The 13,317-nt window shown below is 41.1% G+C and overlaps 1 protein-coding gene across 1 annotated transcript in view; it reads right to left on the bottom strand.

The window, feature by feature from the left end:
* The window catches only part of ATG2A (autophagy related 2A), a 214,730-nt gene that overhangs the window by 178,681 nt on the left and 22,732 nt on the right, over nt 1-13,317 (bottom strand). Inside the window, exons 7-11 of the mRNA XM_073604869.1 lie at nt 10,137-10,313; nt 7,834-7,930; nt 7,576-7,737; nt 5,160-5,302; nt 2,212-2,296 (exon numbers count right to left, since the gene is read on the bottom strand). Coding sequence (XP_073460970.1) covers nt 2,212-2,296; nt 5,160-5,302; nt 7,576-7,737; nt 7,834-7,930; nt 10,137-10,313 — 664 coding nt within the window. The remainder of the gene's footprint in view (nt 1-2,211; nt 2,297-5,159; nt 5,303-7,575; nt 7,738-7,833; nt 7,931-10,136; nt 10,314-13,317) is intronic.

The raw sequence follows: 13,317 nt of genomic DNA on the forward strand, positions 1-13,317 counted from the left end.
GGGTGTGTGCCTTTCCTCCAATCAGCTGTCTTGGCTATATGCCCAGACTTCGCTGCAGTGCTAACCAGGAAGAGAAAATCTCCTAAAACGATGTGAACTTTCAGTATATAAAGCTGAAGACAGCAGTTATACATGTAAAACTTATATAGGGAGATTTGTTTCATCTCTGTGTATCATCTGAGGCTGTTCACTTCACTGGGTATATGTGAGCGTTTACATTCACTTTAATCAATTCTGTCAAGAAAAAAAAAAGCTGTCAGTTATAAAGTACATGCACTTAGGGGTATCTGCACCATCCACGTCCCCGTTGGTATACTTATATACCAGACTGTCCTGGAAGACAAGTCTCTGACACTTCCTGGTAGTGTCAAAGCTTGTGCACTCCCTCCTGCCTAAAAATGCTGTAAACCAGTGGTTCTCAACCTCAGTCCTCAAGTACCCCCAACAGGCCATGTTTTGATGTTTTGGCAACTTCCCTTAGATAAAATAGCTCTTATCAATATCACGTCATTGATATTGATTCAAAGCAGCTGTGCAAAGTAAAGGAAAACCTGAAAACATGGCCCGTTGGGGGTACTTGAGGACTGAAATTGAGAACCACTGCTGTAAACCAAATCATATTTCTTTTTCTATCCACGTTTAAAGACTTTGCAGTATTACAATGGAAATCATTGCTTTTAGATTTGCAATTAAAATAAGCTCACAAATATGTGTTAGCTTCTAATAATATTTGCATGCAAGAGGTAAATCATAAAATTATATTCATTTTTAAACAGAAGTTGGGACTGTCCTTACGCTCTTCCTCGTAAAAAAATATTCTTACGAGAATTCCCATTTTGTCCTACGATTTGCATCTGTTAGGGATCAAATGATGGTGACCTGCCCCTCTATTGGATTCTCCATAATTCCAATTTTATGGATCGTACAGTAATCGTGTTTTGTAAAAATACATATGTGAAAGAGATCAGCTACATATCGAGAATGTTTTCAATACCCCTTTAGTATGGGTTTACTTTTATGAATGTAGCTTAGATCTATTAGTTTGTTTTAACTTTATATTTTATTTAACAGGAGCAAATAGGAGAAGTACATTTTTAGGCATTATATATCCATTTAATCTCTTAGTGCACATACTATTTATAACATATATACAGTTAAAAGCACTTTGTTCTATGTGCAAAAGTTGTCCAAATCTTGTGAGCTGATAACTTCTTGTGCTCTCTGATGGTGCACAAAAAGGAATTATGGCAACGAGGAGGCAATGAAGATGGTGTTCTTTGTAACAATTCTTTGACCGTGTTCTTAGTCATCCATCAAGCTGTATCTGTCCTCTGGTGACTCTACCCGAGAACGAAGCAATCAAATACTGCTGATCGCTAAGTTTTCCCCCTTCGCTCTGAGTAGGGAGCCATGACTGTCAGTCACCAGCTCTCTGCTCTGCCCCTATAGTGCTCACTGGCATGCTGGGCTGTGGAGTAGGTGGGAGGATCTGGTTAAGGCTCTTAACGGCATGCTGAGAGGCTGAGCCAACTGCCGGTCCAGGCATCTGGGTTTATCCCAACTGTAAAGTTGGCAGCTTTCCCGAGCCTAGATTGGTTGAGTGACGTCAGCTGACAGCAGGCTGCGAATGGGTGGCTGGGAAGAGGCTGAGTGGGTGGCCACGGGCTCCAGGAACAGCCCAGATGGGCGGCCACAAAAACATTGGGAGCGGTGCGGGCTTCAGGAACAGCCCAGGATTCGGTGACCCCCAGGTTGAGAACCACTGATGTACAGAGTGTGTATTCTTCTTTTCCTCTTATTCTAGTGTAAGCCTATGGTCAAAGCTCAGCCAACATTTAACAATATAAGAAAGGTAAAGCAAATGAACACCTCTTATCCAAGCAAAACAATGCAAAGCTTATGTTTGTGTAGCACAAAGAAGTAAATGATCTGGAACTACCCATTACATTGACAGATTTTTGCTAATTTTTGCTCAAGGTAAGAGGTACAGCTGATACCACCGATGTTCACATAGCTGTCAGTATTCCAATCAGAGCACTAACATACATTATGAGGACACATATTGGCTGCACAGTGTAGAGTGCTGGGTAGACTATTACCAGAAATACATATTCCATTGAATGCGCCCCTGATATTCAGCTTTCTGCATGGGATGAAATAAAAAAGGAAAGGTACCATGGTAAAGAAAACATGAAGCAATTCAGAACTTACCCTGGACCCTGTGAAGGTTTTGTAGCGGAGGAATTGTGGCAGAAAATGGTGAATGTCCATACCGCCTTGGGCTGCTCATCATTAACTGATTGAAGATAATACACAGATTAGCTTTCACAGAAGACATTTACCTTTCGAACCTATGTGCATGCAAAAACATTTATGACATGCAACACTGTATGCATGTATGTGCATTTTAAACGTGTTTTTGGTTATGACTTATGCAAAGTGGATGAGAAGTATTTAGAATAGGGACTTGCCATTGCTCAAATGTCCTTAAAGAAGCACTCTTACCAGAAGTTAAAAAGGCTTTGTTAAATCCCCCAGGGGACCCAGTGCACATAGCACTTGTCCCTGTTAAAGTCTGTGCTGTAGTTTAGAAATAAAATGTAATTTTTTTTCTTAGATCAGTACTTGCTGTAGCTGCATCCAAGACAAAAGCCCGAATAATGCGTATTCCTATTGGGTAGGTAAAGGCAACAAAGAAGCCACAGCCCCCCCCCCCCCCCTATTCTGCAACCTTCCTTGCAATGCAACCTGTGCCTCCACTGCTGCTCTTGTACTGATAAATGCCTGAGCCCACAATCTCTTACAGCCCACCAGCTAGGTCGGAGGAGACAACTACATTAGTAGCTGGTGGCTTGTGCTGTGAATGATGGCTTATTGAGAGGAGTGTCGCCATCCAAAAAAACACACACAACAGCAGATGCTGGCAGCTACTACACACTAGTCTTTCTCAGACAAATGTTGTTGCTGGCTTGTGTTGTCTCTGTCATTCACAACACAAGCAGCCAGCGACTATTATAGTAATCTATAGCTGGCAGCAGCGAGTGGTTGTGGAGGGGGCAAAGGCGGCACAGCAAAGAGGGCTAAGGATTTTCATTCTGGTAGTGTTCAATGGAGGTGGGAACTGTGCGGGCTCTGTGTGCTCTATGTCTGTACCACCCCTCCACCTCTGTGCACAATCAGCCAGAAGTGCAGCTCCTTGATCCAGCATGGTCAGATAGCAGTGGGGGGGTTGGGGGTGGTGGGGGTGGAAAGTTGTCTGACCAAGCAGCTTAGCAATATGCACTGGACCCCTTTCTAACTTATGGACAGACTTCATTAAAAGCCCTAAAATATTAAAAACATTCTTTGTTTTCATTTACCATTAATTTCTTTGGGCCTGCTAACAAAACCCAAGGTGTTTATTACCAATGACTATCTGAGATTTTTTGGGAAAGGTGGCTCTAGTCATTCAAATGTAGGAGGTATAAGCTGCACAAAATGCGTTTCCGGTGTTAAAAAAGATTGCTCGGAATAAATCACATTTGCCACCAGGCTCAGCTCCTCCTCTTACAAATTTTGCCCCACATTAGAGCTTAATCATAGAGGCCAGCTGCAGTGAAAGACTTCCACACAGGGAACTTTTAACTGAAAACAAAACAAAACAAAAAAAACAGCTCTACACTGTTGTGGAAATTTTATGAAGATGTATTTTAATATGTATTGTCATAAGTGTCTCCCAGTGTTAGTTCTCCCGCAACCCGCTCTAAAGAGCTGACTGGGGCAGACTGACGCTGGTTGAGATCCGTTAGGTAGTGGAAAACTTTCTGTTGTTTGGAGAGAGGTGTTTGCGGAGTGGGGATATGTTCACCAGCAAAGGGCCCCTGTGCAATGCACAGAACGATCGTCTGGGGGGGGGGGATATGTTCGCTCTGCAAACACATTATCGGTTTAGCGGATGTGCGCTCGTGTCACCCCTGTATGCCTGAACAACGTATTTGAGGTGCCATGACGTACACCTGCAGATAAGCTCCCATCAGCAGGAATTGTAGTCATCGCTCATTGGTTGTTGTATAAATTAATTTATCCTGTGTTGACATTTACATCCTGTGTTGTTACATCCTTATTTGGTTATATCCTGTGTTGACATTCACATCCTGTGTAGTTACACCCTTATTTGGTTATATCCTGTGAGGTCACATCCTGTGTAGCAGGCGATTAGCTGTTGGAGGCAAGCCTTCCAGTTTGTGGCTTCCTGATTGTGTGTGAATAAAAGAAGCAGTGAACTGCTTGGCGGCAGTCATGCTGAGATGAGGATGAAAGAATGTGGTAATGTCTGTTTACTGGGGAAAGGGGGAGACATGGGCTATTTAGAGATGCATTATGCTGAAAGTGCGCATGTTAGCGCAGATGAGATTGATTATGTATAGCGTATAGCCAATCTCTCCACGACAACACCCCGATTTTAATAGCAAAATTCTTCTAAAGCTACCAACACATTACACAATCTGATAGTACAATCTCTGCCCAATCTCCTTTAAAATTACCAACAACCATGTAATGCAACCTAAACAATCCATTCAGTTTGTTATGCAATCCTGTAGGCCCTCACACTACATAACTCTTGATAAATCTAAAGAAGATTGTACAAAGAGATTGTAAAATGTGTGGCCAACTTAGAGAGTGTTCAACTCTAAAGCTTAGTACACACGAGCGGCATCAGCTGGTTCAACAGAAACCGTCCGAAATTTGGCCTGTGTGTACTGCAGCCGGTCTAACAGAAGCTGGTCGAAAGGGTAAGACCAAAAAAGGTCTGAGTGGCTCCTGATCAGCGCACTCACCTATCACTGACCTGAGTGTTCTGGCGAGAGGGCCATCCCCCTGTCAGAACACAGTAGAACAACAGGGGAGATCGCTGTACTAACATTGGATAGTTAGTACAGAAGCTCCGACCTGAGCTGCCAGTTTTTTTTTTCCCATTCAACCCGCTGGGTTGAAGGAAAAAAAAAGAAAACTAGTAGTGTGTACTAGGCTTAAGCGGCACATTTCTTTAGACTGCCTTCTTAGGGTTGTGGGTGGGAAGAAACCACAAGCTGTTATAAAAGTAGTCAGATGGTGGAACACTAAATGATACAGTAGGATATAAAACATGTTTATTAGTTCATGACTGGTAACATTCTCACCCCAGGAGTGAAGGCTGGACTTTGAAATTGATGACCACTGTGATCACTAAGGACAGAGGAGTCAAGATCCACATCTGACAATTCCGTTGTAGACCGAATAGAAGTAACACTGTTCGTCAAAGCAGCCATTGAAAAGAACATGTCTGAAAAGAAGAAACATACATAATCATACATAATCAAAACGTAGCTATTAATTCACAGCTGACTTGTCCTAAAATGTTCAAATAGTTCAGATTCTCTGTGAATAGTAATATGGGAATTGCCACTGTTGACTTGTCCTTAAATGGTGAGGTCTCCAAGGTTGTCATTCTTATCTCGGCTTTATCACCTACTGAACAGGCATGCAGCTTCCACAATGCTGTCTGTGTAGCTTTATTTAATAAGATAGAGTGAAATAACCTTGAGTGGCCAGATTTCAGTTCACTGTAGTTAAAAAAACAGTGAAAACTGATTTGTTACCAAGGATGACTGCACTATGCACTGGCTTGGCAATTCAGTCAAACATCCAATCAGTTTTAAAGTTTCAGGCTGTGTTCACACCTAAGCAAATTGGATGCGGGTTTCCCCGCATCCAATATGCATAGCAAGAGATTGTGACCAGCTCTCTATGGAGCCGGTTCACACATCTCCGCAGCGGCTCTGGTGCGAATTGCACAGGAGCCCTGTGAGTCTTTTGGTCAGTTTCAGGTCTGAATTCAGCCCTAAATTCAGGCCGAAATCGAACCTGGAACAGTGAATGGGGACGCACTGGACTCCTGCTGTGAGCCGCGGCACGTTCCAGTGAACCCATCCTCAATGTATTTTTTTACATCACTGGCAACTCCTATCTTATAGTCTTTTAGAAGGAGGAAAAGATGGAATCCCTTCACCAGCTTCAGTGTGTAATGAAGAAAACACCACGGTGTCAATCCAATCTCCTTACCAGATGTATATGAAAAACAAGCATATATCAAAGAACTCAACAGTGGTTCCAGCTTCACTCAGGTCAGATGGCTTAATATGACTGATCCACATGGAAAGGGCCTGCATCAAACACCACTCAAGGGAACCCAAGCAGCCAGGACATCCAGCAACCAGGTGTATCAAAGGCGTCTTTCTCCCAATCAGGGGGCTGGCATCACATCTAATGCAAATGGGCTGATTTACTAAAACTTGAGAGTGCAAAATCTGGTGCACTCTCAAGTCAAGTGAAAAATCTATTTTCAAAGAATACCCAATTATGTACAAGGAAAGTTCTAAAAACTGGATTTTACTCATACACGATTGGATGTTTGAAATCAGCACAAACATGCCCTACTCCTCTAGTAAAACAACCCAATTCTGATCTGTGCAACAGATCCCGTGGGCTGCCATGATGGTAAAAAACAGCAGCCACAAAATTTCAGAGTGTGAACTGGAACCCTTCAGAGACATCACTGCCTTTCAGCACCCTTCCTCCCACCTTTAAAAGTTGGACAGAAAATGACCACAATGTAAAGCCTGCTGAGTGTTTTTAGGAGCAAGTTTACTGGCAGTGTCAAATAGGACGCAAGACAGAAGAATTAGGTGACCTGATTTTAAAAGAATGACCTCATTCACAATTCATTTTGAAATATGAACATTTTTACAGGAGATTCCTCAATGCTTTTATTCTAGTACCCTAACTATTGTTTTGAACTGACTCTGAATGTGTAAAATAGGAGTACAATAAAAATATTTACTTCTCCCCCACTGCCGATGTTATTTAAGCTGGTAATAGGTAGTTTGAATCTCGGCCCGTTCAGCAAGGACCAGCTAAGATTTGAACCATCAATGGGCAGGCTAATTTTTAGGATGTGATTATTGCCAGTGGCTATAAACACTGTGTTCCCCCGGTAGGAACAGCTCCCTGTGTCCCGCTGACCGGGAGAACACAGTAGCTCCACAGAAGGGATTTCCCCATCAAAATAGACTGCGATGATGGGGGAATCAAACTATTTTCTTTCCTGCAATTCATGGTTGCATTATAAATGTGCACTATGGAGATTTCTCAGAATATGGGGACTGTATGGGAGGGTTTGTTTTTAAATGGGGACAGCTATGTTTTTATACTTTTTGAATAATAAATGCTCATAGGGCATGACTGGTGACAGTTTCGTTACTTTTTTTTTTTTTTTTCAAATATATATATTTGTGCATTCTTTATTAATATTTTTAGTTAGTCCGTGTAAGTCTGGCAATCATAGTTTTTTCTTGCTTTGTGTTAAGCATAGTTTATTAGCAACCGTAGACATATGGGGTGGGGGTTGAAATTCGGTTGAGAATATACAATTGCATTATTTTGTTATAAAAATCCATGCTGGATGCTATGAGCAACACAAATGTTTTACTAGCTGTGACCAGGTAATACATAAGTAATCTGTAGGTGTGATTGTGGGATTATACAAAGAAACATCACCTCCATTCTCCAACGTCTGGAAGGGTACAAGCTCAGGGTCTGGAATGCAGAAAGATCCAGGTCCTGACTGCAGCTGCTGGTTCAAGTCTTGTTCAATCAGCCTCAAATCCTCCATGTCCAGAGGCCGACTTTTCAGCAGCTTTTCCCTAATACTGCTTGATTCTGTAAAGCACAAATAAAAAAAAATAGATATAGTGTGTACACAGAAACAATTACATGCTGATATTGCTTTTAACGTGTAATGACTTCCAAGCTTACCTGAAATACTCAAGGCATCTAGTAATTGCTGCAAGTTAGCTATCTGACTTGGATTCAGGAACAAATGCAGAGACCCAAGTTTCCCATCAATATCAAGCTGTAAATAGAAGTATTAAGTCACAAAATGATGATTCACTGCAATTTTCAGTTTTTATTAAAAGGAAAACGACATATAGTTTTAAGAGTCACCACAAGAAAGGAAGATTGTTTGACACCTTTCTTTGACACACTAAATCATCGAGCCATGTGGTAAGGCATGAGACACTGCTGTAAAGACCCATAAACAGCTGCTGCTTTCAGCATCACTGAAATCTGAATAGAAACTTAGAATATGCAAAAAGCATAAAGGACTCCACCTGCTGATTGGATAGAAGACTGCATAATATTGGAAAACAAAAAGGGACCTCAATCCAATAAGACAATGGTGATAGCCATGCTTGTTGCAATATTTTTCCATCCCACTGTATAGTGCAAGCTGGCACAGTTCAAGCTGAAAATCTGTTCTGAACTCAGGAGCAGTGCAGCATTTGTGCCACATCACAGGAAACTGCATTATATGGACTTCACTGGCAGGATCAACAGGCATTTGTGGGATTTTGCAGGCAAGTGCAGATGCTTTTATAATAAACTACTGCAGCAAATATATATATATATATATATATATTTTTAATTATTTACATAGTTCTACTTTTGCTCCTCAGCGCTACTGCAGGTTTTTAATGCCGAGGGAACAGCACAGCTTCTGTATTATGCGAGTGTCCCACTGGCTTCCAATCAAATTGACCGAGAGCTTTCAGTGACAGCCCAGTCAATGCGTTGGGAGTGCACAGGGAGTGCACTCTCACCACACAACCTCATGCCTCCATGAAGAAGTTGGTGTTAAAGCATACCTTTCTTGACACTGCATATATGAGTTATGTGGTCAGCAAGAGGTTAGTATGCAATTTTTTATATTTACCCAACTTACACAAAAACAGACCTTTTAGGTTGAAACTCACTACACATTCTAATAAATGGGAGAAGGTATGCACTATACGTAACCCAAGAAATCATATCAAACAAACTGTACCAGTGATCCACAATATGTAGATAGAGAATCAGGGTTTACTACTGCCTCATTTACAAAAGCCTTCCCGGCCAGCAGAATACGATTACTGCTAGCAGCTATAGTGGAAGTCAATGGATTGACTTATGTACAATAAGCCTGCCCAATGGATTGACTTGGGTACAATCAGCCTGCCCCATACATGGATCTAAATTTCGTCTGGTCCCTGCTGGACCAGCCAAATTTCGATCCACGTATGGCTGGCTTTACAGACAGCTGGCTCAGTCTCTCAGCAAAGAAAGAAATTTGCTCCGTGTATGGCTGGCTGTAGAGCCGGTGGGGGACAGCTTGCAGCATCAGACCGATGCTGCAGCAGGTAGTTAAGTATGTATGCTTATTTTTTTAAACTCCCACACTTTTCCTCGAATGAGATTTGTTGAATAAGGAGGAGAGGAGATTGTTTACACAGCACTGGTATACATTTAGAGAGTAAAGACAAATAATTTATATTTTTTAGGGACTATCTGAGATAAATGACATATATCAGGAAATTATTTAAAGTAATAAAAAGGTGTATATATTATATTCACATTTAAAAACAAATGAACCATGCTATCCTGCCACATGTTGTTGAATCCTTTTTTTACTCCACACAAGTAGCAATTTCTAAGGATTTGTTTGTTTTGTGGGGAAGATTGGATTATTATCTTTCACACCATCTATCATGGACTTATTTAAAATGAACTATTGACGTTATCTTGAACACAATTATATCACAGCACTACTGTGAAGTGGACACTTTGCACTTTATAGTTTTGAATTTTTATATTTATGACAGTGGCAGCAATGAGAGTGCTTTAATTTTATTTAGGATTCACATTTTTTGAGAATTTGGGTTAATACATATATTTTTTTTTTGTGGTTGGATATATAGGAATTTCAATCATTTCGATTTTCTCATAAATTGTTTATACACTTCTAGGTTTATTCAGTAGATACCTCACAATGCAGCGATACATTTGTATTTGATTTCTAAGGATTACTAAATAAATGAGGATTTCATGTTGCTATGGGTTACAATACTTTGTTTTCCTCGAGTATTAAACAAAAAACTGTAAGCAACAAAATAATACTGTGTTAATCTGAAAAAGTATGAATATATGGCACAGTACACATATTTACATAACTGAGTGTTCACCTCTACAATATGACAAAGACAGTTTAGATGCTTCAAATTTACAAAGATTTCATGAATCACCTTTGGTCCTGGAAACACATCATTCTGCTTCAGTTTGATAATCAGTTCTGTGCAACCAGAGCAGCTGCCGATTTGGAGAGTTGGAGAGCTGGGCAGGGTGGGCTGCGTAGGTCCACTAGACGCCCCTACGGGATGCAATGAATCTTGCTCTGTTTGCTTTGAAGATGAAGGTGAGTCCTAAAAAGGAGAAAAAAAGAGTAAGGATGCTATTACAATATTCTATTTTACCAGGCAATCTTCCTGATAAGCAAGAATGTAAAATATGCACTGACAAATAACTAAATAGCTACTCAGATGTATTTTAAAAATCAACAATAAAATACATCTCAAACAATTCTTAAGGTATACCAAAATAACACACAAAGCCGTTCAACTATAAATGAAAGCAGTATAAAACCCATAACCAAACATTTATCATATTGCAGCTTACCAACCCTTATGCCCCGTACACACGATCAGATTTTCCACCAACAAATATTGGATGTGAGCTTGTTGGCGGAAAGTCTGACCGTGTGTATGCTCCATTGAACATTTGTCGCCAGACTTTCCGCCAACAAATGTTGGCAAGCAGGTTCTCAAATTTTCCTCCAACAAATGTTTGTTGTCGGACTTTTCGACCGTGTGTACACAAGTCCGTCGGACAAAAGTCCACGCATGCTCGGAATCAAGCACGAGCCGGAAGCGCTCGGTCTTGTAAAACTAGCGTTCGTAATGGAGATATCACGTACGTCTTGTACGTCGCTACGTTCGTAATTGTTGGCCAACATTTGTGTGACCGTGTGTATGCAAGACAAGTTGAAGCCCACATCCTCCGAACAAAAATCCATGGTTTTGGTGTCGGAAAGTCTGATCGTGTACACAGGGCATTAGATGTGATGGCTGCATTAGTTCTCTTTTTTTAGGCATTCTTTCTACTATTTTTACCTGGTGATCCAGCCATTAAGCCTAATGCTTTTCAACAGAAATGCTCTCTTGCAGTTACAGGAATGAGACAAACTCTTTAACAATGGCAGGGGTTCTTATGATGATAAGAGTTTATTTATGTAAAAGGAAAAAAAACTATTTGCTGTAACTGATTAAAACGTATTAGCTGGAGTTAGGCTTCAATTTGTTAGAACATCTAAAGCCAGGTACACACCAGTTATTTTTCCCACCAAGTTGCAAGGGAAAAAAAAAAAAAACGACAGCTCCGGTCGGAGTTGTTGTAACTATGCGAGGTTAGTCCAGCGATCTTTCCCACTGAGCTGTTGTGTTCTGTCTCACAGATGGCCATTGAGTATGCCAATCAAACTTTGTAGTCAGTGAGAAGAGGAAAGAAAGAGATTGGTTATAAAGTAACCATGAGAGATCCAGTCATTTGTTCTCTTATACTGGACATCTGTATTTTACAGTTAGCGGGCACTTTTCAGCTAAAGGGTATGTAAACACTAACAATGGGCTTCCCTTATTTCCTACCTTTTGGTCTGTTTATAATGGCATTAAAAGCATTTTATTATATCTGTTCAAGACGTGCAAGAAATACCAGTTGATCACGTCAGAAATTCAAAGCTGTCCTGTGTCTTGTGCATAATTCCAGTGTTATCTCAAGGAGTACAAAGCTGACCATACGTTATACAATTTTCTTATTTAATTTCCTTTAGAATAACCTTTAACTATGTAGTGCAAGGGCCTGCCTGATTGCATACAAATTGAAAGTGTTTAGGTTTGACTTCATATTATATGGTTTTGGTAAATTTAATGGAATATAGTACAAGAACATTTTATAATGTATGACCAGCCTAACTGGCCCTCTTGAGTCTCATCTTGCACCCAATAATAATTAGTGTTTATGTTGCAGAGACAAGAAGAGTGGGAAGATTTGATTAGTCTATCAAATGACAACTGGGCAGGGCTTAGGAGCCCTCAACAGTACTCAGGAGCAGGTATATTTCTGGCAGATCAACAAATATTTTTCTGATCCTGTGACATACTTAAAGATATAAAGCATGGGAAAATGTGCATGTACTATAGAGATGTACTGCATATGTTTTTTTTATTTTTATGTCCTGATATACATATTCAACTGAGCCTTCATGTTGGCATTGGGACTGCCAACAATACCATGCCACCAGCAGTTGCCTTTGGCTGGAAAGACCACTGGTTTGTTTTTTTTGTTCTTATATCAAACACAAGACTCCCGAAGCCTAGTCCCAGTAAACAGACAGTTAAAACAGGTTCCCTGTACTTAGCTGACATGTAGGGGGGACTCACACCAGGGGGGTGTCTTTAAAATATAATGCCATCCATAAGTTTTTTTCTTTTTGGATAGGTTAAGGAAGGGTTAGAATTTCTGTCCTGGCAGGGTGTAAGGGAAAATCTCCCCTATAGGGAAGCTAAAATCGTAATAAAAAACAATTGTAATAAAAACAGAAGCAATAACCCTACGCCACTATCTAAAACTTAAAGTGGTTGTAAAAGCACAAGGTTTTGTACCTAGATGCATCCTATGCATGAAGGTAAAAAAACCTTCTGTGAGCAGCAGACTAGACCCCTTAGACCCCCTCTCAATCCAGTGATGTCCACGAGAGCCTTGCCTCTCTGGGGACTCACACCCCCGATTGGCTTTTGCAGCAGAGGGAGCCTTGGGCTTCCGCTGCTGTCAATCACAGCCAGTGAGCCAAAAAGGAGACTGAGGGGGTGGGCAGAGCTGCAAATGTGTGTGTGTGAATGGACACACGGAGCCGCAGGTTGGGAGCAGGCCTACTTGGGTGCCCCCTTAGCAAGCTGCTTGTTGTGGGGGCACCCGGCAAGAGGAAGGAGCCAGCGTGGGACCGGAGAAGAGGAAGATCCGAGCTGCTCTGTACAAAACCACTGCACAGACCCGGTAAGTATAATAATATGTTTGTTATTTTTAGAAAAACAAAAAACTTCAATATCACTTTAAGTAAAGTTTTCTTTTTCGTAGAATCCGCTGGTTAAACGAAAGAAAACTCATGAATTCCTGTATCCACACAAGCGTTGTGGAGGCAGGGATCTCTCTTGCTGCACTTTTGTATACTGACAGCGAGGAACCCCCTGATCCCTGTCAAAATACCAGGATCAGCGCTGCAGCCATTGGCTGCATGTGCTGATCGAATGCTGGTTTTTTAGCAGGACGTTCTACAGAATCCAGTCGTTAGACTGGATGTTTTGAACAAACAGG

Source organism: Aquarana catesbeiana, linkage group LG11 (genome assembly GCF_042186555.1).
Source record: "Aquarana catesbeiana isolate 2022-GZ linkage group LG11, ASM4218655v1, whole genome shotgun sequence".
NCBI lineage: Eukaryota > Metazoa > Chordata > Amphibia > Anura > Ranidae > Aquarana > Aquarana catesbeiana.